This window comes from Giraffa tippelskirchi, chromosome 2, assembly GCF_054371585.1.
Source record: "Giraffa tippelskirchi isolate mGirTip1 chromosome 2, T2T-mGirTip1v1.2.pri, whole genome shotgun sequence".
NCBI classification, from domain to species: Eukaryota; Metazoa; Chordata; class Mammalia; order Artiodactyla; family Giraffidae; genus Giraffa; species Giraffa tippelskirchi.
Genome location: NC_137276.1, coordinates 176,449,835 through 176,476,032, shown reverse-complemented (window position 1 = coordinate 176,476,032; position 26,198 = coordinate 176,449,835). Strand labels below are relative to the sequence as shown.

General features: G+C 46.6%; 2 protein-coding genes across 14 annotated transcripts in view; one reads left to right on the top strand and one right to left on the bottom strand.

The window, feature by feature from the left end:
* BOC (BOC cell adhesion associated, oncogene regulated) overlaps window positions 1-14,074 on the top strand; it is a 77,902-nt gene extending 63,828 nt beyond the window's left edge. For 2 of the 7 annotated variants that reach the window (XM_081572093.1, XM_081572097.1), the window contains 11 exons: window positions 2,823-2,982; window positions 3,387-3,497; window positions 3,892-4,098; window positions 4,459-4,640; window positions 5,061-5,166; window positions 5,446-5,568; window positions 7,682-7,903; window positions 8,625-8,860; window positions 9,031-9,107; window positions 9,603-9,796; window positions 10,868-11,615. In XM_081572093.1, the coding sequence (XP_081428219.1) occupies window positions 2,823-2,982; window positions 3,387-3,497; window positions 3,892-4,098; window positions 4,459-4,640; window positions 5,061-5,166; window positions 5,446-5,568; window positions 7,682-7,903; window positions 8,625-8,860; window positions 9,031-9,107; window positions 9,603-9,796; window positions 10,868-11,055 (1,806 nt within the window). In that variant the 3' untranslated portion in view covers window positions 11,056-11,615. Of the gene's footprint in view, window positions 1-2,819; window positions 2,983-3,386; window positions 3,498-3,891; window positions 4,099-4,458; window positions 4,641-5,060; window positions 5,167-5,445; window positions 5,569-7,681; window positions 7,904-8,624; window positions 8,861-9,027; window positions 9,108-9,602; window positions 9,797-10,867; window positions 11,616-11,802; window positions 11,888-13,896 lie in introns of those variants that run through there. The other 5 variants (XM_081572092.1, XM_081572095.1, XM_081572090.1 and 2 more) reach the window with 4 other exon arrangements.
* CFAP44 (cilia and flagella associated protein 44) overlaps window positions 13,599-26,198 on the bottom strand; it is a 116,367-nt gene continuing 103,767 nt past the window's right edge. For 5 of the 7 annotated variants that reach the window (XM_081572083.1, XM_081572084.1, XM_081572087.1 and 2 more), the window contains 7 exons: window positions 26,048-26,178; window positions 24,849-24,965; window positions 23,758-23,959; window positions 19,862-20,022; window positions 17,809-17,943; window positions 15,533-15,659; window positions 13,599-14,004 (listed from right to left, as the gene is read on the bottom strand). In XM_081572083.1, coding sequence (XP_081428209.1) covers window positions 13,910-14,004; window positions 15,533-15,659; window positions 17,809-17,943; window positions 19,862-20,022; window positions 23,758-23,959; window positions 24,849-24,965; window positions 26,048-26,178 — 968 coding nt within the window. In that variant the 3' untranslated portion in view covers window positions 13,599-13,909. Of the gene's footprint in view, window positions 14,005-15,034; window positions 15,251-15,532; window positions 15,660-17,808; window positions 17,944-19,861; window positions 20,023-23,757; window positions 23,960-24,848; window positions 24,966-26,047; window positions 26,179-26,198 lie in introns of those variants that run through there. The other 2 variants (XM_081572088.1, XR_014077435.1) reach the window with 2 other exon arrangements.

Here is a 26,198-nt window from a genome sequence, read left to right as displayed (position 1 = left end):
CAAATGCGGGAGACCAGGGTTCAATCCTTGGGTTGGGAAGATCCCCTGGAGAAGGAAATGGCAACCCACTCCAGTACTCTTGCCTGGAAAATTCCATGGACTGAGGAGCCTGGTACGCTACAGTCCATGGGGTGGCAAAGAGTCAGACACGACTGAGCGACTTCACTTTCACTTTCTAATGTATCATAAATGCTAGATTTTATTATGCATTTATTTGTTGCTTTTAAAAGTGCTAGGTGCACTTAGTAGAAAATATGGAAGATATATGATTGTGGAACTGAAAACATTTATCAACTTGCCTCCCTCTCCAAAACCAAAGGAAACCAGCTTTGCCTAGGGAACAGTGCAGGCTCTGCAGAAGCTGGGCCCCTGCTCTGGGCCCCAGCAGCCCCATCGCTTTCTTCTCACCCTTTCCATGCTCTCTTGGAGACCTCTGATCAGGACCCGTCCACAGAGGCACCTGTGGTCAAGCCGCATCCTAGCTGGGGGTTGAGAGGGAGCAGTTTCTCATTAACCCTTGGCCTGCTGGCCTCCTCATAGGCAGCTAGCAGAGGGGGTGGATGAATTTTTAACAAAAAGCAGCATTGTTGAGCCCAGGTTATGGTCCTAATCCTCATTTCCCCATGTAACTGGACACCTCCATCGCAGAGTTTGAGACAAAGATCAGGGCAGGCCAAATGCTCATGGTCCCCAGAAGACAAGAACCAGCATGAGAGCAAGAATAATATTTTTCGGGCCAATAGGTGGCTGTAAAACCGCCTCCCCAAGAGGCAGGCTGGCAGAGGCCACACGAGGTGATCCGGAAACACCAGGCTGAAGCTGCATTCACCCTCTCAGTGTGCATGACAGTGACTAATTGCCATTCCATTTCTTATTTTCATTTCTGAGCCCAGTGAAATGAGGCCAGCACTGGGAGGCCAAGGGAGAAGGGGTGCAGGGGAAGTGAGAGGACAGGGCCCCGCTGGGCCTGGCTCCTGTGGGGCTCTGGCCTGTGGGGCACTTGGAACTGTTAGGTGGACATTGCCAAGGCACGGTTATGTTTTGAAAGCAGTTTCATTCTTGAGGGACTAACTTGTCATAAAGATCACCACACAGGAAAGGACTTTGAAAGTGAAAATCAGCCTTTGGGTTGTATTTTTTCAGCCCCCCTCTCTTGCTGGAGCCTGGGAGTCATTCATCTCATTTTCACTTTTTCACATGCATGAAGCCAGTTTTTATTTCCTGGTGCATCTGCAGACCCTGGGCTACTGTGTTTGGGTTTCCAGCACCACTGGGGATTCTCAGTTTGTGAAAACTTCTCCCCTTGGAACAAATCCTGGAAGCCTGACATGAATGAGCCCAGACCATCCCTGGCCTTTGAATAGTAGGTTTTGTTCTACTTTGGAATATTCTACTTGGGGATAAGAGCTTTTCCTACCAGCTGTTTAATTCCTTCAGCAGACCAGAGCTTCAGGCCCCAGCAGGCTCTTGGAGATGTGCACAGTTGGCGGGAAGGCTGTGTCCTCAAAGGTGGGGTGGGGGAAGGGGAAACAGCCTCTTGGTAATGCCTGTCCGGAAGTCTGGAGCTCCTTGATTTTTTTTCTTTACAGAGCTAGGAGATTGAAGCCATTAAAGAGTAATCTCTGATGGTTATGGTTCATCCATGGTTTTTAAGTTCTGATCTAGGCCTGAGGGCAGGAGTAGAAAAAAAGAGGGTTGAAATCCTCACTGAGGGAGGAAGGGGAGGGCAGGTACTTGTTGAGAACCTACTGTGTGCCAGCTTCAGTGAGTCATCAGGTTTAATCTTCAGAATAGGCTGAGAGATTTAACTTACTTCATTTTAGAATGAAAAGCTTAGGGGTCAGGAAGATTAGGGAAGTTACTCAGGGTTTCACCCAGCTGGTAATCTGTGTGTGGTAAGAGACACAGCTCGGATTTGAACCCAGGACTTTCTAGCTCCCAGACTTTCTAGGGTAGGTGACGTTTATGAGCTTGTTTTCTGGAGTCAAGCCAGGATTTCTGCGCTCACTAGTGATGTGGCCTTAGGCAAGTCACTTGTCCCCGTAAGCCTTAGCCTCCCTACTTGTGAGGTGGGAACAGTATTAACACCCATCTCTTGGACTGCTGTCATGGAAATGCTTTATGGTGCATGTAACTATGTGTTGCTAGCACGTAGTAGTTAGTGTTAGTCACTCAGTCATTTCTGACTCTTTGCAACCCCATGGATCGTAGCCCACCAGGCTCATCTGTCCATGGGGATTCTCCAGGCAAGAATACCACAATAGGGTGCCATTCCCTTCTCCAGGGGATCGTCCCAATCCAAGGACTGAACACAGGTTTCCCGCATTGCAGGCAGATTCTTTACCATCTGAGCCACCAGGGAAGCCCCAGCACATCTAAGGACTCAGCAAATGTGGCCATTTCCACTGGTGCTATTTTTTATGATTCTCACTGTCATCTCATTAGAATATGAGGGTACTGTTTGGTTTCAACAGATCAGGGAGAAAGAAGTTAAATAGGGGTGTTTTTAGAAAGAGTGGGGAGGCCTCTGGAGAAACTCTGAGTAGTGTCAGTCGGGCATTTTGCCTCTCCCCACTGAATTTTCTTTGATGAGATCATTAGATGAGGGATCCGGGAACCTGGCTTTCCTGGCCCAGCAAGGACGATGTCCTGGGCCAGCAGGACCAGTCTGCCTTCTGTAGGGCCAATCCCCCCGCCAACTTGGCCCATCTCCCTCCCTTTCTTCTGCCCTCTTGGGCTCAACTCTGCTTTCCTTGAAAACCACAGCCACTTGTAGTTCCATGCAAGAGGCTGGTCCTTATACCAGCCACCTTCTCTAGCAGGTCACCAACTCCTCTGATGACTGGGCCATCTCTGGCATTCCGGCCAGCCAACACCGCCTGACCCTCACCAGACTAGACCCTGGGAGCTTGTATGAGGTGGAGATGGCGGCCTACAACTGTGCAGGCGAAGGCCAGACGGCCATGGTCACCTTCCGAACTGGTAAGGGTCCAGTGTTCCCCTGGTTTAGGGTCTCCGTGGGCCTGAGCAGTCCCACAAGGTCAGGTGGAAGCCCTATTCACCATGGTCCAGCTGTTCACCTTGAACTTTATCTTCCTTCTGGCTTCTGCCTCCCTGTGGTCTGTGTGCCCTGCCAAGGCTGCGGTCCCACCTCCCGTCAGGAGAGGCACCAGCTGGCCTCTGGCATTCCTTTGCCTGGTTCGCACTTGGGGGCCACGTGCAATTCCATGCCCATCAGATGGAGCTGAAAATCAGACCACACTTCTAATGCACTCTGTTATCTGCACAGTCTTGTCAGACACCCTGGTAGAACTTCAGGCAGAAAACACTATGAGACACCTAACGCACATTCTCTCTTGTGCTGATCTCAACCCATTTCTACCCAGGACGACGGCCCAAACCTGAAATTGTGGCCAGCAAGGAGCAGCAGATCCAGAGAGATGACCCTGGAGCTGGACCCCAGAGCAGCAGCCAGCCAGACCACGGCCGCCTGTCCCGTAAGTCCCCAGCAGCCCCGAGGGTGGGGGCGGTGAGCATCAGAATGGGACCCAGGTCCACTGCCTCAGAAGGCTCACTGCTGCAGTGAATGGGTCCTGGGAGTCCTTGTGACCCACTCCTGGCCTCTCCGTGGTTAACCACAGGAAGAGATAATGGATTGGAACTTTTCAAGAGCTCCTCCCTTGACAGTGACCCGGGGAGCCCTGGGATCTGATGCGGCCAGCAGGGGTGCAGGGCTGTGGAGTGGGGCTGGCTCCCTTCCCACCAGGGTGGAGGGCTGTGGGGTGGGGCTGGCTCCTGTCAGGAACAGGCCAAGTCTAGTCACATTATCACCACCCTCTCATCACTTCCTCCCTCCCGCTTCCTTCCTGCCACGTGGATGGTCTCCTGCAGCCCCAGAAGCTCCAGACAGGCCCACTATCTCCATGGCCTCTGAGACTTCAGTGTATGTGACCTGGATTCCCCGTGGGAACGGTGGCTTCCCCATCCAGTCCTTCCGTGTGGAGTACAAGAAGCTGAAGAAAGTGGGGGACTGGATTCTAGCCACCAGCGCCATCCCTCCCTCCCGGCTCTCGGTGGAGATCACAGGCCTAGAGAAAGGTAGGGCCCTGGCCAGCTGCCCTCCCTGGTCCCCTGGCAGCTGCCAGCTCCCTGGAGGAGAAGAGAAGCTTTGGAGGGTCTTCTCTCTGCTTGTCCCCCTCCCACCCCAGGCTCTCGTGGCCATTCTTGGTCGTGTTACCTCAGCCCCACCAGCCCCTACTTCTGCCTCCCTCTCTCCATAAATAGCCCCAAACCACCTCCTGGCGCTTTTCTGATGAGGGTGGGAGTCCTGGAGTCCTTTAGGGCTTGCTTTTGAGGAAAGGCTGCCCAGGACACCCCTCTAGGTCCTCAGCCTGCATGGGCTGAGCGGGAGGCAGGTGGTTTCTCCCGGCCCCCATTTCAGGGATTGTCTCTCCCCAGGCACCTCCTACAAGTTCCGAGTCCGGGCTCTGAACATGCTGGGGGAGAGCGAGCCCAGCGCCCCCTCCCGGCCCTACGTGGTGTCAGGCTACAGCAGCCGAGTGTACGAGAGGCCCGTGGCAGGCCCTTACATCACCTTCACTGATGCCGTCAACGAGACCACCATCATGCTCAAGTGGATGGTGAGTGGTCTGGTGCAGCTGGCAGCAGAGTGACGGGACCAAGCTCCGTGCTGGACAGAAGTGGATGGCAGGGCAGGCGGGAAGGAGTCACCTTTCTCCCTTGGCTCATCCTAAGCTACCTCCCCTTAGATGTTCCTGGGAATTGGGCCAGAGAGGCTCACCCTCACAATACCCAGGAAGCTTCAGAGGGGACTCTGAAGAAATGGCAGTTTGTTTCTGTAAAAGCTGGGGACTCCTAGGCTACGTAAAATAACGAGTAACCTCTATGTCATTGTCCAGAGAGCCTGGAGATCATCAGAAATGTCTGTCTGGGTCCCCAGTGAATTTTAAACTCTCGGCTGAGTAATTCCACCGGTGGTTCTGCTCACATGATGATTTCTCTGCTCCATTTTCAACTTGTTTCTTCTTTATTCCCTGTAGTATATCCCAGCAAGTAACAACAACACCCCAATCCATGGCTTTTACATCTATTACCGACCCACAGACAGTGACAACGACAGTGACTACAAGAAGGATATGGTGGAAGGTGAGAAACCCTTGGGAGGTTTTTCCCGTGTGAGGTAGTTTCCCCTGTTGTCAGGGGAGCCAGAAGCTGGTGAAAGGAGAAAACCTGGGCTGGCATGCCCCATAGTGTTGGCTCTTTTATGATGTTCTTGGGGTCATTGGGTTCATAGGCCCACATGCTTCCTTCCCAGGGTGATGGGACAACAGGACCGTGGGTGGGCATCCAGAACACCACCTCCAGTGGGGACCAAGCAAACACATGCATGATCACCACATCTGACTCTCTCGGTCTCTCCCCCAGGGGATCGATACTGGCATTCCATCAGCCACCTACAGCCAGAGACCTCCTATGACATTAAGATGCAGTGCTTCAATGAAGGAGGGGAGAGTGAGTTCAGCAATGTGATGATCTGTGAAACCAAAGGTGAGTCTCTTCAGGTTTGTCACTCTCCTCTCACTCTTCCCAGCAGGTTGGGCAAAGCCACTGCTGTGTATGCTGGGTTTCTCTTCTCTGGAATGACTCCTTATCTTCCAAATGTCCCCCAACTTTGCCAGTTTAACCCTTCTGTTCATTGGCCTGTGCCTCTTATCAAGTACAAATGGGATGTCATCATGATGGTTTCATGGAACTTGGGATTTAACTCATACGTGATCTCATGGACTAGAACTCAGTCTTGAGAGCTTTCTATAAACACTTTATTCCTATGATAATATCTGGTACTTAACGCTGGTAGGTTTACTTAGTTTAACTACAACCCCATGAGAGAAACCGAGCATCAGGACGTGTTATACCTTGATCAAGGTCACACAGCCAGTTAGTGGTGGAGCACGCTGTGGGCCAAGTTCATCTAACTGCAAGGCCAGACTCTCTCCCTGCACTGAAACACATTAAACATAGTCCTAAACTAACAATTTTTGCACTTGGTCAAGTGGATAGATATTTCCATTTTGCAAACACTGAAAGGTGGGTTGCAAGAAAACAATCTGGAGAAGACAGATCCGAAAGGAACCAGGATGGAGGCAAGGAGACAGTCGGTTTTCCTGTGACATCAGCTCTCTCTCTGTCCCGTGTGCCCTTCCTGCTCTCGTCTGTCTCATGCAGAGGAGCGAGGGGAGCACACACAGCCAGCAGTCCCCTGTCAGGTGACGCAAAGTGCCCAGGGCAGAGAACAGAGCCCTTACGTGGGCTTCGCAAGGATCTTCTGGAAGAACTGAGCCTTCAGCTGGGTGGAGGGAGCCGCCTGGGGGACAGGACAAGCCTGCACGTACCTCCACCTGGTAGGAGTGTGTGGCACAGGAAGTGAGAGGGGGCAGCGCTCAGAGAAGAGGCCAGGGACATTGGGAGGCAGTGGAATCATCAAGGACCCTGTGGGCTGTGAGGTGGATAAGGGTCACCGTTGGATTTGTCAGGAAGGTGACTGTGCAGAACTGAGGGGCGAGAACTGGGGCCGTGATGCAAAGGTGAAGAGGAGGGTGGGTGTGAGTTTCTTTCCTGAGGATGTGTAGGGAGGACCAGGGACGTGCTGCATTAAGGCTGAGACGGAGCAAAAGGAGTTCAGGGTAAACTTGGTTTTGAGCTGAGGTGGCACTCAGGTGGTGGTGCCATTTATCGAGATGGGAAGACCAGCAGAGAACCCCATCCCGGGCAGAAGGAGCGAGGTGAACCACTTGGAGATGCACTGAGTCTGGCTCTTCTGAGACACTGGAATGCAGGTGTCCTGTGAGGGAGCAGGTCTCCTGCCCAGGCAGGGCCCTGCCTGGGGGTATTTGGCAGTCATCAGAACATAGGCTGAAATCATGGGAACAGAATAGAGTGAAGAAGAAGAGAGAGTGTAGACTGAGAGGGACCAGGAGGACTTCTCGGTGTCTGAAGCAAAGACAGGAAGAAAAGGGCAAGGAGAGAGAAATATAAGCAGCAGCAGCATTCAGAGAGGTTGTGGGAAACCCAGAGGACTGTTGTATCAGAAACTCAGGGGAAAGACAGCTGGGAAAAGGAGTTGACAATGTCAGGCACACACCCTGATGAGAGCAGAAGGATGAGGAGGTGCCACCTCATGGACTTTGGATTGGTGTTTCCCAAGCACTGTCGGTCCTACGAAGCCCAAACCCCATGTCCCAGCTCAGACCCAGGACTTTGCATCTCCAATGTGCCTCACAGGGAAGTTCTTCCATTTTCAGTTCTTTTTGGTTGCATGCATTTTTTAATACTCTCTTCCCAAAGATCCCTAGCTATTCTTTCAGAAAGTCCCTATACCACTTCTGCCCCCAAAGACCCAGCCTGACCCTAGCTCTTGTTCCATAAATATCTCAGGATATATTTTGAAAATGTAAGGGTCAAGTTTCTTCAGCCACACCCAGTTTCACATTAGATGTCTGTTTCATGCTGAGCTTGGACACCACACTCCTCTACCAGAGGCACTGCCTGATGAGTCTGACCCCGTTTCTTATACCCGTGGAGTCAGGGTATTGTTGTCCTATTTGTCGTGAAAGAAATGTCAAAGAAATAGAGGCTGACATGAGTTTTGTCCCCATTACAGCTCGGAAGTCTTCTGGTCAGCTTGGTCGACTTCCACCCCCAACTCTGGCCCCACCTCAGCCACCACCCCCTGAAACCATAGAGCGGCCAGTGGGCACGGGGGCCATGGTGGCCCGCTCCAGCGACCTGCCCTACCTGATTGTTGGGGTCGTCCTGGGCTCTATCGTCCTCATCATCGTTGCCTTCATTCCCTTCTGCTTGTGGAGGGCCTGGTCTAAGCAAAGTGAGTGAGTGACCCTCCTCAGCACCAAGGGGAAGGAGCCTGGGGCAGGAGAGAGGAGGAGGGGACTTCCAGCCCCCAAGGAGGCCTCTGCCTGGGGCTGGATCCCAGGCGCCCTGCTTCATGCTGATGGGAGCTCAGGTTCCTGGTGGGTCCTCCAGAGGGATGCGAGAGAGTCAGAGGAGGCTCACAGATCATGGAAGGTGGAGAGGATTGAATGGGAGTTGGTCTGTCCTCACTGCATCCCTGGAGCTCAGCACTTACCTAAGTCTATCTCCTTTTACTATCTGAAGCTGCCGATTGACCACACGTTGACCCTGCCTCTTCCTGCCTCCTCAGGTCTGCGGCTGCCTTGAGCTGTCCCCCTAATCCTTGGTTAATCTGAGTTATCCACTGATTTCTGCTTCTAATGGCAACACATCTGGTCACCTTGCTTCATTTAAATATTGTGCTCCTTCTGTTCACTTACCACTTCGTTCTCCCAGACCCTGGTCCTATGTCTCCTCTCCTGCTGCAAAAAAAAAAAAAAGTCTAGCTGTGAGGAAGTGGGTGAGAGGAAGACTTTTCCAAGAGAATATTCTCTCACCTGGGGCAGTGTCAATTCCCTGCCTACTTCATTTGACCTTAAGTCCTCAGGAGTTTTCTGAGATTCGTAGGGGACTTTTTTTACCAGCTGCCCCAGGCCTCCTTGACCTAAACATAGCTCTATCCTGTGTTCTTCCAGAGCATACAATAGACCTGGGATTTCCTCGAAGTGCCCTTCTGTCCTCCTCCTGCCAGTACACTATGGTACCACTGGGAGGGCTCCCAGGCCACCGAGCCAGTGGGCAGCCCTACCTCAGTGGCACCAACGGCCAGGCCTGTGCCAATGGGGTACACGTGAACAGGGCCTGCCCTGTAGCTGCCGTGGGCTACCCAGGCATGAAGCCACAGCAGCACTGTCCAGGGGAGCTTCAGCAGGTAACATGGCTCTGGGAGCAGGGTGGGCACACAGGTATGGGGTGCCACGGAGGGGTGGTCGGGCCGCCTCCTGGGACTTCTTCCCTCCCAGGCTCAATCCTGGGCTGCTGAACAAAGGACGGGAAAGTTACCTGGACTCTGATGTGACCTTCTTGTAACTCTTTGAGCAGCAAGAGGATGTGAACAGCATGCTGAGGCAGACCTTTCTTGGCAATGGATATGACCCCCACAGTCCACAGATTCCCAGGTACCCTGGCCTCCCACTCCTGAGCCCCAGAGCTCCTTTTCTCCCTGGCTCCCCAAACCTGGCATCAGTCACTGAGAGGGGAGCCCTGTCGCGCCCCTCAGGGATCCCCTCGTGACAGCTTGCTCCACTGGACTCTGAGCCCGAGGGGGAGTTGTTGTGTTTGCAATTATGATGCCTTTTCTGCTCAGAAATTCTCCCCTTGCTTGTCAGTCCAGAGCAGTGCCACACAGCTGGCTATATCCACAGGCCCCTGGACACCTAACTCCACATCCTCTCACACACTCAGGACACACATGGAATCAAACGGAAATTGACTAGACTTGCCCGTGCAAGTGATGATCTGGCACTCTTGATGTCCAGAGGGGAGCAGCCCCTGCCCCGTCTGAGGTCTGCCTAGCTCTGGTACCCACAGACAGGGGAGCAGCCAGGGATGTGGGACCCAGGCCCACTCTTCCCCTCCCTCACCCCTGTCCCCGTCTGCTTCTGTGCATGCAGAGCACCCAGGTCTAACTCGGATGAGGGCGCTTTCCTGTATACACTGCCCGATGACTCAGCTCACCAGCTGCTCCCGCCGCACCAGGACTGCCACCACCTCCAGGAGCAGCCTGAAGCCATCGGCCAGCCAGGCATGAGGAGTGTACCCCAGGGTCCTGGGCTGGAAGCCATGTGGGACCCTGTTTTTCACCCAGGTCAGTGCCAAGGGCAGGGCGGAATAAGATAGACATCCATGCCCCGGGAGTGACATGGAGGCAGGGAGAGAACAGTGATGCTGGAGGGGGATGCTTGGTAAAGACCATCCACAGCTTGTATATCCAGAATGGGGCTGTGAAGGGGAGCTGGCCGCCTCCTTCCCTGCTGAAGGCCCAGCGGATCTGCAGGAGGGTGTCAGTTAGGTCCAAGCTGTGTCCTCAGAGGGTGAGAAAGGGTATTTCTCCATGTCAGAGAAAGAAACCTTTTTGGTCTCAGCATTTCAAGGCAATTCGCAAATTCCTGCTACCCCTTTCATCAAACCAAGGGGCACTTTCTCATCACTCTGAAGCACCTTGCTTTGCTGGGTCCTACATCTTTATTAAGGAATGAGGCTGCACCCATCATTAAGAAGCCAAGTTCTCACATCATAGAACTCTGTTCTTCCACCAGACTTTCCCTCCAGGGGTCTCAATGCACAGTGCCCCCCAGCCCAGCCACTGGCTTTCTTTATCTTTTTGATACCTGGTTGGGCACAGGCTGGTTCAGAGAATGAGCTGATGTTTCTTGGCCTTCATGGAGTGGATACTAGGTCACATGCAGATCCTAGACCCTGGCTCTGGGAGATGAAATTCCAATACAGGCACCTCCGAGAGGCAGACCCCGTTAGCATCCACACTGGCCTCCCTCCGTCTGAGTTATGAGTGGGACAATCATGGCCAGAAAGCATGGGGAGGCTGGACCGGCAGCCCACACCTGGAAAGAGTAGGACTGTCTTGCACAGTTCCTGGGATCAGCCCACCTCATCCCCCCACCCCCCACCCCAGTTACAGGGTAAATGCAGGAGGGTCTCCCGCTTCCACCACTGCAGCGTGCAGGTGGGACACGGGTAAGAAGTGGACCATGCCAGGTCTGTGACTGTCCTTAGAGGGAGTGCAGCTGTTCTTGTGTATCAATAGCTGCGGGTCTCTGTGTCTCCTCTAAGGCCGGTGTAGCCAGCTCCTGTTCCAGAGACTGAGCGCTATTCCTGGTCAGTCTGGACCCTAACGTTTCCCACTTCTCTCTCCCCTCAGGTCCCCCGTGCTGCCTGGGCCTCGTGCCGGTTGAAGAGGTGGACAGTCCCGACTCCTGCCCTGTAGGGAGAGGAAACTGGTGTCCCCAGCACCCCTCGGGGGCCTATGCGGGGCAGGAACTCGGGGTGCGGCCCTCCCCCAGCCCACCAGTGCACATGTCTTTTGAAACACCACCTCCTACAATTTAGGCAGAAGCTGATATCCCACAAAGACTATATATTATTTTTTTTTAAAGAGAGGAAATTGGTATTTATTTTTCTATAACAGCCATATTTATGTATTTATGCACTTGTAAATAAATGTATATGTTTTTATAATTCTGGAGAGACACAGCAAGTCCTCCCCACTGAGGTCTGAGATGGAAAACAAGCCACAACGTAACAGGCGTCAACAGGCAGAGAGCAACACAGTCTGAGGAGGCAACGTTTCCCTTGGACCCTGTGCCACTTCCCCGGGGGGGCTGTAGCAGGCCCACAGAAAAGCCTGTGGAAGGACGACTCCTAGGCACACCATCCACAGTGGCCGTGAGAGAAACAAAGCCAGCGCCACGGCATCAGAGCTGGAGCCACCCGTGACGGCGGCTGGATCTGGTGCTGCTGGCAACGTTTTCCCAAGATGCCTGTGAGATAGACTGAGATGTGTATAGTACTGTGAGCATTAGCAAACCTTCCAGAAGCAATAATCTGTGACAACATATCTCTGTAAAAATAAACACTGTAACGTCTAAATAAATGTTTAGTCTTCCCTATAACCTTCAGCTTAGTCATGTATGAGTCAGCATTCTTTTCAGATGTTAGGATTCAGTCTGAGTATTTGAAGAAACATCCACTTGCAATGTTTTCAGATCCATCAAGGAGAGATCTGGAAAAGGCGGCAAATGGTTCTGATTTTGTCCTTTTAAATGCTGAATGTCAGTTGTTTTCTTGTCAATGCAGATGCGTGGTAACTGTTTGTTCAAGAGGGAGACGGAGTACATTGGGCGAGAAGAAGCAGATGCACCATTCTCTGACGGGACTTGAGGTAAAGCTTTGGGCAGCTCGAAGGAATGAGACTCATCTTTTCTATGCACGTGTGTATTGACTAAGTATTTTCTCTAAAATACCCTTTAGTGAAGTGCTGTGCTACACCTGGATATACGGTGCCTGGTAAAATTCACTTCCCTTCTTCCCAAAGACACACCAACGTGTAGCCAGAGGACTTGACTCACTAGTTGTTTAAAATGAACATTTACTCACTGCCCTCTAACCACAGGATCAACCTTTGTATGTACAAGTGGTAAAATGGAGGCCAAAGCTTTTTGCTGAGAGCCCTAACACACTTTTAACTATTTTCAGGAGGGAAATGTATCTTCTAGATTTCAGTAGAATTGAGCTACAGATGAAATGGCACTTGAGACACTTAATCCTGTTAAGAGTCATCAGTGGCAGACCCTAGCTTCACACTCGAGTCATGAATTGGATTAACCAAGTCCTAGGAGTGACTTTGATGGTTCTGGGCAAGTGCACCCTCTGCTGGCGAGAAGAGGTCCTTGCAGCCTTTCTCCATCCAGCAGCTAAATTGGAACATGGTTTTTAGAAAAGCAGTATTTTTAAAATATTTTAAGAAATGAAATGAAGGACTATAAGGAATATGGAAATTATAGGAAAGGAGAAACAGAGCAGGGAAGAAAAGACCTCAGACAAGATTGAAGAAGCAGGGAAGATTCAGACTTCAGGCAGGATTGTGACTTCGGACAAAATCTGGCATGGAGAGCCTAGAGGAGGGGGAAGGTCTTACCTCTCAGATCTGGGCTGTAAGTCACCTTCTAGCCCACTGGCTTTTTAAAATCTTCGTGGTTTTTTTTTTTTTATGCTTAATGATCCCAATCGTTGTCAAAGTAAGTTTTGGTGAATGCTATGGAAGTGGTATGTTCCAGTGCTGTGCAGAAAGTAGTTTTAAATAACAACAATGAATGCTTTTAGCTCCCCAGAAAAGTCCTGGGAAAGAAAAGGCACTTCTAAGGTTAAACAAGATAAATGTGCATATTTAGCCAATTGCAGGAAAAGATTAGGGTACCAGGCCTTTACATTTTAACCTAGAAAAAACAACTTATATATTCAGTTTCATTGCATTTCTTTAGATTCAGGTTAATTACCGTAGTGTCTTTTAAAAGTCTGATTCAGTCAACAGTCAAAAGGAAGAGTAAGACTTAAGTGTGTGGGAGCTAGTGAGGGTGCAGAGTTCAGCTCTTGGCTGGGAGACCTAAGCTGCCCAACAGAATAGGCTGTCTTGGTAAAATGAGTAACTCGTTTTCCTATGAAGTTCTGACAGAGGGGCTGGACTCGACAGTTTCTTTTTCTTTCAATATTGATATTTAATGATAACAACTGACCCACAAATAACTTAGACTGATTTTTGGCCTCTCTCAAAGGTGGCTGCCTTCTCTAAGGGCACAGCAAGAGGCAGAGAACAGTTTGCTCAGGAAACTAGGACAGTCTATCCCTAGCCAAGGCTGTACGCTGGTGCTCTCCTGTTTGATATTAAACCTCCCAAAGACTCAGATGCTCATACTTAGTTATAGATGCAAGACTAAGCCTGGAATCAATGAAATTAAACTAAAGCTACTTCTACTTCTTGTCTAATTCAAAGTAAGAATGCATTAACTGTATTGTCAAATTCCAAACATACTGTATGAAAGCTTATTATTTGTAACTTCAGTGATTTTTGTCTGGTTCAATTGGACAAAAAGTAATACTCTCGACTGGTTTTATTCCAAGTCGATATACACATGAATCCTTGACATGGCTCTTCTATAGACTGAATTCATTCATTCTGAATTAGGATTTCAGAATGAGAGGAAGCCTCAGAGCTTATCTAGATCTCTCATTTATCTGATAATGAGGCCCAGGAAAATAGTGGAACTTTCCCTGGCTCTCACCACAGCGAGGGACAGTGACCCCCTCCAGGACTGCTCACTGTATCCAGGCAGCTGCTCAGGGTGGTGGCCAGCCAGCCAGTTGAGTGAGTAGGTCTGATGGTATCCCTTCCAGTTCCAGCCAAGCTTCAGATGTACACAGCCCCAGTGCACAGTTTGACTGCAGCCTCGTGGGAGATGCAGGTTGGAAATGCCCAGCTAAGTGGCTCCCAGATTCCTGACCCTTGGAAATTGGGTGAGATATTGTTTTACTTTATTTATTCCTGCATTAAAGTTAAAACACTCAGAGCTAAGACTAGCATATTTTTCTTAAATGCTTGAAGGGCACACATAGCTTAGGGCAAAGAACAGAGAAGGTGGTAAAGGGTGCTGTCCAGTGGAGAGGCTACTGCATCAGAGCTCTGTGCTGACAGGCACAAACGGTAAGCTATTTGGACTTCTTAAATAGGAAGATGAAAGGATCTCAGACACAGCAGGCCAGGTGGCCACCTCTAACATATATGTATTCCAACAAAGAACCCAAGTCCTATTTATAATTTTGGCAGGCAGATCAGCAGGCTAGCCACAGGTTAGGAAGACTTGACTTTGCTGAGTCACTTTCTACATTGGTGCAATAGTGCCTTCTTTACCTTTCCTTTTCAATAGCCAATTCATATTCTGGGACAGCCTCCAGAGAGGAGCTCATTAAAATGGACCTGTTACTAGACCTATTACTAACAGGAATCCAACTGTTGGCGAAATCATTCTTAGATGAATTCCAATGACCACTTAGCCCCAAACCACAAGGATACTCTCAAAACGTTATATACAATCAAAAGTTATTATTAGAGATGATCTCTCAGTGATGGAATCTATTTCATTACTTCCTTATCTGTATTAAAGCCAGCAAATGACTCAAATAGAACCAGAAAGAAGATGGCACAGGGTGTGAGAAGCTATAGGAAATGCTGGTAGAGTTGCAGACACCTTCAGAGGAGAGCCTCCTTCTTAACCATTTTGCAAAACACACTTCTCTGCTCTACCCAGAGCTGAGGAGTTTGCTAAAACTCTGGGTGATTCAGGAAACTGATTATTTCTTGCTTTATGCCAGCCGAAGGCCAGCTGCTGTGTTCTTTGAATCCATTTCCTGAATCCCGAGCCCTCAAATAACTGACTTACAAAGTTAACAGTGTCAGAATTCTAAGTTACATTTCTTTTTTTCAGATACTGTTTGTTGGCAAAATGGGTTTTTTCTCTTGTGTTCTCTCAGAGAATACCTGATAACGAAGTTTATTTTCCAAGGGTTTAACCATCAAGAAAAGGAGGATTTCTCATGGTTTGCTGAATGATAGATTTTCTTGCCAATGGCTAAACATTCAGATAACCAAACAACAGATTTTACAAAACAGGATATATTACTGATGCTTTCTGATGGTTTGAGACACCGCCTCCTGAGACTTTATATTCGATCCAGTTGGTTCCAGGCACATCTAAAATGGTTCAGTTCAATATAAGTAGCTGTTGAGTGTTACAGTCAGTTCTGAGATAACCAATTAGGGGGAAATCATTAAAACTACATGGCTGGATCTGGTTTTAGACTTTCAGATACGTTCACTTTAAAACAGTAGGATTGTTGCAGACAACAAGGAAACAGAACTTCTGTTGAATTGTGTGTCAAATCATGGATGGATTTGAGGAGAAAGCAAATTTAAAGGCCCTGGGACTTCATTCATTCTCTTGTGGAGGATGAATCGGGGGCAGGTGGAGACTACCTTTCTTACGCAAAAGAGCAATCTCTTCCTTTAAGGCCTGAATCCTTTTGGCTTGGACTTGGATCAGTTCAGTGACCCTTTCTCTTGCCTCAGTATCTGCTTTCCGAGGGCCCTGGAAGGCGTTGCCCTGTTGAGAGAAAACACCTCCCTGCTTTAAGCATCATTTGGACTATGGAAAATTCTCTTTTCATTCCTCTGTTAGGTGTGCCTGCCTTGCAGTCAATCTAAAACAGCCACTGCTCTTTAAGAAGCCTTCAGTTCTTCCACTGAAATCCCACCGTGGGAAATGTGTCCCTTTGTGCTAATAAGCAACTCTTACATGCACAGATCCCCTTTAGAGAGTAACTGATGAAGCTGGCTGTCAGTCACTCATACCCTACAGGGCTCGTTGCTGGAATTCTAAGGTAAGGTAACTCCTTTTCCTATATAGCTCATATCATAAGTAGATTCTCACTAAATCTGAATGCACATTAAAGGAAAGGACATAACCCCTAGTATCTCCCCCCTTGCCCACCATCACTGCAGAGGCTATGAAAGCTAAATACTAACCTTACCCAGGTCCTCTTCCAGCTGGGAGTGGCTCAGTAGATGAGGCAGAAAACATTTGCTTGCTTTCTTAATGAAAGGGACAAGAGGCTGCCATTTGGGCATCAATGACAGAGCTGAGGCAGCCTCTGTGACTCTGAAGGGAATTTCTACCAGTCACCGAGAGAATCACAGAGATACTGGCCATGACGTCATGGTTCAATAAACAAAACCCCTAATTCATCTCCTGCAGACTTCGTAAGTGAGGAAAAGTGCCCCTATTTGTTGGAGCTACTCTCTTTTGTTACTCTCCCCCCCATGCCTAGTCAGTCTAGATGGTCACTCTGAAGTCACCATAGCTTTTCCCTCATTCTCCTTACCATATCCAAACAAATTTTGGCTACTCTTACTTTGAAATGTCTTTGGCCTTGCCATCTACACCCCACTCCATGCCTAGAGTGTTGTAAGAATAGCAGCAGTGGAGTCAGCTTGGGAAACAGACAGACCTCAGTTAAAAAACAAACTTCTCCACACATTAATTAGCAGGTTACTTGACCACTCTGAGCTTTGAAAATCGATATTTTGAAGATTCAATGATCTCGCCAATGGAATGAGACCATACTGTAAAGCTATGAAGAGATACTATGTAAAGAGACCAAGGTAATAATTGTCTTTCCCTGATCTGGGTCCAGACTCTTCCCTTGCCAAGGTATCTGGACGTTCAAAGCACATCAAGTCAACAGATGTGTATTCATGGCCAACTCTGAAGGTTCTGTCTGGCATCATCCTTCCTGAACGCTGCCTTGACTCTCAGCTCAAAAACTGTCTAGTGGATAAAGGGTCTTTGACATTCAGATTCTAGTCTTCCTCTCTAATTCTACTTGTAAACCTCCCAAAGCCTTTTATTCATTCTTTCTTTTGGACTTTTTGCTCAGACCAGTGATTCTTCAACTCTAGCATGCAGCAGAGTCCCCTGGAAGGCTTGTTCTAGATTCTGGGCCCACTCCCAAGAGCGGCTGATTCTGTATGTCTGACTGGGGAACCAGAATCTGCATTCCTAACAAGCTCCCCAGGGGTTGCACATGCCATTCTTCACGGAAACACTTTGAAAACCCCTGGTTTAGACCATTTCCTGGGAGCTTAAAAAGTCAAAACCAAGAGAAAACAGTATTTTTGCAGAAATTATTAAAATATTATAGCACATAGTTTAGAATATGCCATACCTGTATTTGGTTCCTAGAAGGCAAGGCTTAAACAGAAACTTTATTATTAAATAAGTATTACCCACCACATACTATGTATTAAGTATTACTGTGTTAGCCTCAAGAAACCTATCAGAGCAAGTTGAAAGCCTTAAAAAGGAACAAGTGTTTTAATAAGTAACGTAGTTTAGACTTTAGGTCAAAGGAAATAAACTGATATTGAAAATGGATGTTTGACACCAAATTCAGGGAGCACGTTGACATCGTTATTTATACTTAAATAACCTTACCTCTCTAAGGTCAAGGCAAATCCCTAAATCAGTACTTTCTGTTTGAATTCATAGCACCCAATAGCCATACAGTGAAGCTAGTCCCTCAGGCTCATTGTAACGTAAACAGCATCAACTCAGTGTCCTCAGAGACCCAGGTGGGCCAAAACCCATTCAAGATCAAGGTTTGTTTAAAAGCTAGCACTTAATATTCTTATGAATGGCTCCCTTTACAGAACATCCCTAGTTCTGACAAAGGGTCTAAAGAAAAGGAACATACCTGCTGGTTCTGTAGAGTATTCAGTTGCGAATCAAGCTGCTGCTTTTCAATACACAAATCATTCATCTGATGAAGTTTTTTGGTGTGTTCTTTTGTCTTCATCATCAATTCCCATCGAACTTGAGCAATCTTCTCCTACCAGGGCAGGAAGATGTAAAATGGATTCAGTGAATGAGAGAGGAAACAAAAACAAATGTCCAGAGTTAACCAAAACCATCAAGCAAATGGAGTGATATGCACATGAAAGTGAAAGTGTTAGTAACTCAGTGGCATCTGCTTCTTTGCAACACGATGAACTGTAGCCCACCAGGCTCCTCCGTCCATGGAAACCTCCAGACAAGAATACTGGGCTGCCATTCCCTTCTCCAGGGGATCTGTCTGACCCAGGGATCACACCTGGGTCTACTGCATTGCAGGCGGATTCTTTACTGTCTGAGCCACCAGGGAAGCCCAGAAGTTTTTCTTGACAAACTATAGTCTAAATTCTACAAGGGCAAAGACCATGCTTATTGTACTCACCGCCTGGCACATACACAGAGACGGCTGCTGCTTAGTTGCTCAGTCGTGTCCAACTCGTTGCGACCCCATGGACTGTAGCCTACCAGGCTCCTCTGTCCACGGAATTTCTCCAGACAAGAATACTGGAGTGGGTAGCCATTCCCTTCTCCAGGGGACTTTTCCCAACCCAGGGATCGAACCCGGGTCCTCCCACATTGCAGGCAGATTCTTTACCATCTGAGCTACCAGGGAAGCCCTATGCACATCGGGAAATATAGTAAGCCAATAATATAATCAGAAGCAGGTACATCAGGTATAGTTTGATTAGAGAAAAAAAGAATGTAAGTAGGATGAAAGTAGGCAAAAATAAGATGGAGACACGTATCACTCCACTTCTGAGGAAGGATATTAGTATACTAAGTGCTGGTGTTCATTAATTAAAAGGGAGAATGATCGTTTAACCAGAAACTTTCCTATATCACTTCCCCCCCAGTGTTGGCCCAGAATCCTCAAGGTGACCAGCTTCAATGGCCATACATCTGCCAGTGGCTTTCCTTTGTTACCCTATTGCTCCAACAAATTGTTTTAGATTGCACATATTATCTCCAGCACTACCCTGATAGGAACCAGTCCCACTGACACCAGCACTGGAGTAATTTGTTTCTCCACAGTACAGTGACAAATCTTAGATAAGATAAGATACCACTCGGAACCTCTCCTCCTTCCCTATCTGCTGTTAAGTCAGAAAATTAGAGAAGCCGTGTGATTGGTGAGCTTATAAAATCTTTGTAAAAGCCCCTCTCTTTGAATCAGGCTGTAACTGGAATACTGCCTCATCTCATGGCTCCAGGAACAATGTAGGCATTTAACATTTAAGACCCTACCAGCTAAATAGTGTATACCTTGTTATAAAATCTACTACTTAGAGATGCTTTTCTAATGCATGCAAAACGACATGCAAAAGCTATATAGAATTATATAAGTAGGATCCTCAGAGCATTAACAGGTGCTACTAGTGGTAAAGAACCCACCTGCCAATGCAGGAGACATAAGAGACCGAGTTTGATCCCTGGGTTGGGACGATCCCCTGTAGGAGGGCTTGGCAACCCACTCCAGTATTCTTGCCTGGAGAATCTCATGGACAGAGAAGCCTGGTGGGCTACAGTCCATGGGGTCACAAACAGATGGACACAACTGAAGTGACTTAACAGGCACAGAGTACAGCAGTTCACGTCTAACACTTAGAGCATTCATACATTAATGTGGACCTCAGAGTGGAATCTCTCATGTCATGCTATGCTGCCCTCATATTTACATGAATCCTGGACCCCAGACTCCAGTGCTGGTGCTTTCATCCCAAGATAGACCAGTACCTCCAGTTAAGTGATGATAAGGAAGCTGAGACAGAGTTAAGACCATGGGGGAACTCAGTAGGGCTCACAGGGGCCTGTGAGATGCTCTAGCTGTACAGATGTACAGATGCTCTGCAGGGACCCCCTGACTGCTCACCAGTTCTCACCTCTACCCAGAGGGTCACCTGCCCTTTCATCCTTACCTCCCACATTTTCATTTCCTTTGCGTTCGACAGCTCCTTTCGAAGCTTTTTGATCTTCAGTTCTTCAAGTGTTGTATTCACAGAAAGTGTCTGAAGGGCTTCTAGGTTGATCACGCGGCCAAACTTGCTAATCATTAGTTGCCTGACTGACTCTTCCATTTCTAAAAGAAGACAACCACTGTCAGGCTGTTCAGAAGCTCCCACTGTTATTAAATGAACAACACCATTCTAAGGAGCAGCTTTTGCAAGATGATGGTAAAAGACTGTGTGTTACCAGTTGGGTTTTCCTCTGTGACACTGTACCTCTGCTTTCCTCACTTAGAATGCACATTGCTGTACTGGCTTTTCATCAGCTTCAAATTCCCGTGTAAAACAGACTCACCTTTCCCGGGTGACCTACGCACTCTGGCCTGCCCCTGCTCAGACTGTTCACGGGCCCCAATGGGTTATAAAGCCTTTGGGTTTTAATTTTCTATTACTGATCTCTGTAACATCTTGTGCTAAGACTAAAACAGGTACTGAACAGAAGTTTCCATCTCCAAGTAAAAACACTAAAACCCTGGCAGTGGCTCACAGAGTCCTACCTGCCTTGCCCCTGTGAGCTCTCACACCTCTCTCATTTACTCCAGACACCTTCTTTCTTCTCAAACATTCCGGGCTCACTTGGGTATTCTCATAAGGAATCCTCTGGAATTACCCTGCCTGGAATTCTCTTCCCAATATAGCCATGTGGCTGGTTCCACACAGCCCATTTTCTGAAAACAAGCTGTGAGACTGGTGATAGACTCATTTCCAGTACACTCACTTCTGAAGGTGTAACCAAGTCCTCTAACCATTAGGGAGAACCACGTCTTAGCAAGTACATCACATTTACAGAGAACTCCTCCTTGGCCTCCTACAGGCCTCAGCACTCTTTCCCACTCCTTTTAATTTTTTCTTCTTAACAGTTCTCTCCATCTAACATGCAACGTTTTCCTTTTGTTTTATTGTCTTTCCTCAACGTGGGAACACTGGAAAACCTGGAGAAAATTCCATTTGTGGGATTTTAAGAAAGTATAACCTTGTAACAAAATTTTCTGTGACCAGAGTCCCCTAAGTGAAGTCTGAAGGCCCTAACATATAACAGGATGATGCAACACAGTTACTGGGCAGGAATGTGTATTCAGGTATAACCGTTACAATGACTGAATGATAAAGGCATAATTGGCATGACTGCCATTTTGCACAGTCCAGGAAGGGTTATTCATTTCTGTCCTGTGTGAGTGGCACCCCCATGTACTTGCATCATGTGGCGGCCATGATAATTAGTGATGCAAATGAAATAATGATTGGATTATTGCTCTAGTGTATCTAGCCTGTGGCTGCCTGCTTGGCCCCCTCAGTAAGAACCTTGACTCCCCCCAGCTAGCCCATACATCAGGGTGCCCTCTCCCAAGGCAGCCTCGAGTACTAGGACGTGGACTCTGGTCTTTGCCCTTCCCATAGCTAGTATTCCCTGGGGACATAAAACCTTCTGGAACACCCCCAACCCTCATTCTCCCTCCCCATGGCTGCAAGGTGCACTCTTCTTGAAAAGGAGAGAACTTACCTTCCCACCTCATGTTCTAAACTCTCCTCTTCTTCCCACTGGGTCTGGGATGGAGGAAGGCATCAGTGAGTGACTGTGGTGTTTCTCATCACTGTTAAGCCTTTGTTCTCTGAGTTATAGGAAATGAACCCACTCCCAGTTTCACCTTCAGAATTAGAAGATCAATCTTTAACCAGACCCACAACTTGCTTTCAGAAAACAAACCAGGGATGGGAAAAGAACTGAAAGCCACTGAATAAAACTTCTACTACACAGAACTTTTTTTTTTTTAATTTCAACTAACACTCCAAATATATGAATACTTCATTTCATCTTCACACATTTTCCCAAACTGAGAGGTTACTCAAATGGAAACAAGTTTCTTTCCTCATTTTCATACTAGTTTGTTTCCTTGGTTTGACAAATAGTATTTCCAAATATAAACAACATTCACAGGCTACAGAAGCCAAAGGAATGTGAAGTACGAGACAAACACTGGGGCCTTGAAGTTTACACCTGAGAAAACTCTGTGTCTCAAATAAGTGTTATTCAAACATAGAGTCCTAACACGTATTTTAAAATTTTATAATCTGGCCACCCGTGAGAGCAGAACAACCATCTCACTGAAGACTGACCTCTACAAATTCAAGCAACTTGGACTGACTGACCACTATATTCTTCCCTTTTTCCTTTCCAAATTTTCTTTTAAAAAAATATTTAATTGTGGCAAAATTCACATAACAAAATGTACCATTTTAATATTTTAAAAGTGTACACTTCTGGGGCTTCCCTTGCTGTCCAGTAGTTATGATTCCATGCTCTCCATGCATGGTTCAAACCCTGGTCGGGGAACTAAGATTCCACATGCCACATGACGTGGCCAAAAAAAAAAAATAAGTGTACAGTTCTGGGGCATTACGGTAGATGCTATCATACCACTAGTAATTTTATTGTTATTAAAGTTGGAATACTTCTTCACTTACATATATGTTCCATGTCTTTACTCCATACAGCTTACACTAGATACCTCAATTCCAGGTGAACTAAGAACATAAAAGTAAGGAACACTACTAACAGAGGAAACAGTAGAAAAATATGACCTCAAAATAGGATAGGACTTAAGACATACATATATATACACACAATGTGCAAACTATAAACAGATTGAGTAATTATATTAAGATTTTAAATGTCCGTATCCCAAAAAGATACACCAAATAAAAAGGCAAGATACATACTAGAAAAGATTCAAAGTACATGTAATAGATAAAGACAGAATACAGGAAAAAAAAAAAACTCCCTACAGTCAGTAAGAAAAATAAAAAACAGAAGTAAAAAAATGGGCAGGGTGTATAGCAGGCAAGTGTCATATGAGAACACAAATAAATGGCCACTCAGTGTATGTGAGGACATTCCGCCTCAAGGAACTAGAGAAACAAAAAGCACAGTGAGATACAAGTTTACCATATACCAGGTTGACAGAAATATGAAAGTCTAACATTACTAAGTGTTGATGAGACTATGGAACCTAGGCAATTCTCACCCTCCCGGGGGGTGAGGGAAACAGCAGGAAGAGAACAGTGCAACCATTTTGGAGGACAACTTGACAATACCCAGGCGAGCAGAAAATGCACACACACCCCGTCTCACCCACAGTCCCCAGTGCTGGGGACTCACCTCCTCCCACATGAGCACAGGGAGACATGTACAAGATGGTTCACTGAAACATTGTCTGTAATCATGAAAAATTACAAGTACCCTAAATGTCCATCAACAGGAGGCCAAAGAAAAACTCTTATAGTCCAATAGCATACTGTAGGAGCAGTTAAAATGGCTAATTATCTGTAGCATTACAGATTACTCTCAAAAAATGCATTAATGCAAATTATACCAAAAACATGCAAAGACACTTCATATAGTGTGTGTGGATACACCTGTATGTGTATGTACCTGCCTCATGGTTGATCCTGGGGAAGGAGAGAGCAGAATGATACTAGAAAGAGAAAGGCCATCAGTTATATCTTCAGTGCTTTATTTCTTAAGCTTGGTAGTGGGTATTTTTTATATTTTTCTATATTTTATTAAACATAAAACCTTTAAAATTGTGAGAAATTGTTTCTATGACAAAAGATTTGTCCTTTTTAAAACAGGAGAGTAACTGTTTGATAGCATCAGGAGAGAGAGTAAGTAGAAGGAGGGGTAGGTGTTATTTCTGCTCAGTGGTTTGGATCTGTGATGATCTACTCTTTTCAGAGCTGGAGATGACCACTTGACAGTTCCCTCTGTGATCAGTAAATATTACTAGGTAAGCCATGGGCTTACTACTCACTCTGTATCATTTTGGCCATCTCTCTCTTTTCTCGGATGAGCTGCTTACGCCTCTCCCGGCATTCTTTGTTAAGTTTTTGCTGCTTGGAATTTTCCTCGTGGAGCTGGACAATTCGTTCTTGCAGTCGTCCCAGGGAGCGGTTGGAAAAGACCAAAGTTCCGGAAAGATCACTCGGTATTTCTCCAAATAGCACATACTCTATCTACAAAAGCATGACAAAACTGGTATCAGACAAAAATCAAACTAAATGTAAAGTCATAGAAAGGGATGTGCTTCTTTTTCTGTCCCTTGATAGGTCATGACCTTTGGTCTCCTAACTCTCACCACTGAGGAAGGTAAAAGCAGGAAGCTGCTTTCAAAAAGAAGTCACATTACATCCCTCTGGGACAGCAAATCTTTCCAAAATGACTACGCTGGATATCTACTGCCTAAGGATGGAACAGACATTTCAGGGCTGGAATATTTGGCAAACTGCTACAGTTAATCCAGTTTGGGTCGGGTTAAATGAGATATACGTAAGGCTGATCCTCCTCAGTTTTTCTTCTCAAATACAGCTTTCTCTCTTTATCTGACAAAATACATTACAAGGGTTCTTTGCTGATATGATCTCTGCAATTTAATGTAAGTTGTAATTCAAGTGGGATATAGACATGAACAAAGAAAAGGGAAAAAAGTATTTTCCTTTTATCTTAACCTCCCTCATTAACAAGTAAAGAATAAGGGAAGATAATTCTTGCACCATTAGTCCATGTCTATTTAAAGAAGGTGTGAAAAGTGATATGTGTCCAAGAGACAAGAGGATTTCAACCTCCAAGCCATTCCTTTAAGTCATAGGCTCCTCATTGCTTCAGACTGGAAGTGATTCAACTTTCAAAGTCATAATGACCACCAGGAAATATACATGTTTTGATATCATGCTTTTATAACAATCTCAGAAGGGGCAAGAAATGTTGGGGTGTCATTCTCCAGGTAGATGTCTCAGACAAGGGCTGCCCTCTCTCCACCAGTGTCCCATGAATCTTTCTCTGGAAAAGTCTGAGAGTGATGGCTCTTCTGCTCAAAGAGGGTGGGGCAACCTCCAGCCCCATCACCTGGTGGAGCTTCAGTGGGATCACAACCAGCAGTTCATTCAGCCGCTGCTGCTTCTCACGTTGATAAGCCTCCAGGGCCTCCTCTGCTGTGTTCAGATTAGTTGCCACAATTTTTACCTGTAGAAAGCCCCAAGTGCGAGATGTTGACACGATTCGGTGAATATATACCCAAGGTGGTAAATGAAGCCATTTGGGGAGGAAGAAAAAATATGAGCTGGATCTGCCTTGTTGGGCTGGATTAAACAGATGATCCAGACTGCCACCCAGAAGTGTGTATTATTCTCTTTCTGCTAAGTCATGAGCCACACCACTTTTTCAATTGTCCCTATGACCCCAAAGTTGTAGAGATTTTGTGAATGAAAATGCAGAGGATGTATCCCCATTTCCCTTTTATTTTCTGCAGGAAAATCATCTCTCAGCCTGTAGTGTCTCTGTAAGGATGGTTCAAATCTCATTTGGTCATAAGGACCTCAATAAATTAGCGAAGAAAGCCCTTTATGGTAATGAAATTACCAACTACAGTATTTCTAAAGTACATGCCTCATCTCTTAAAATACTTCTTGAAAGTTTTCCAAATCATTTGCTGTTTGCAAGCAGAGAAGCAGCCTACCAAAAACATTTCTGAATATGAGTCAAGTGATGCTGCTCTAGGAAAGAGTACCTAAGAGGGAAACTGAGTAGATATGGCAGAAAAAATCAATAAAACTGTACCAGAATTTAGCTTAGTGACCTCCCAAAGGAATGCATACACCTCAGAATGTCAAAGTGATCTACTGGGGTCCAGAAAGAAAATGGAGTTTCCATTTCTATTTATTTTTATCTTATTCTTTTTATTTTCTGTTTTTGCAAATGTTTCATAATACATGAAATATTAATTAGTACAATAGTTTATGGGTATAATTTCTAAATAAATGTACATTTATTGTGGGAATATGTGGTCCACAATTTTTTTTTTTACTTCCAGAAGTATGTAATCAAAAAAGTTTGAGGGCCAATGATTTAGAAAAAGAAAGTTCCAATCATCAAAGGGGCAATGGCCCTCAAAGACATCTGTAAATAGATGCAACATGGGAAATGTCTCTCTTCTAACAATGAGTCCTAACTCGTGCCATTGCTATGAAATAGCAGTATTATGGCTAGAAGGAGGTGTAGCATGTTGGGAGATGATAAACAGATCTGAAAAAGGCAGAATAACATACTTTTTTGGACAATGTATCATATTCCTTTTTGAGGTTATCAATCATTTTTTTTTCTTCAACTAAAGCCTCTTCAATGTCCAGCCTTTTCTCTCGAAGTTGAAGGGCCAGTTCAAACAGACCCATATCACAATCTGAAAAGACAGACAAAACA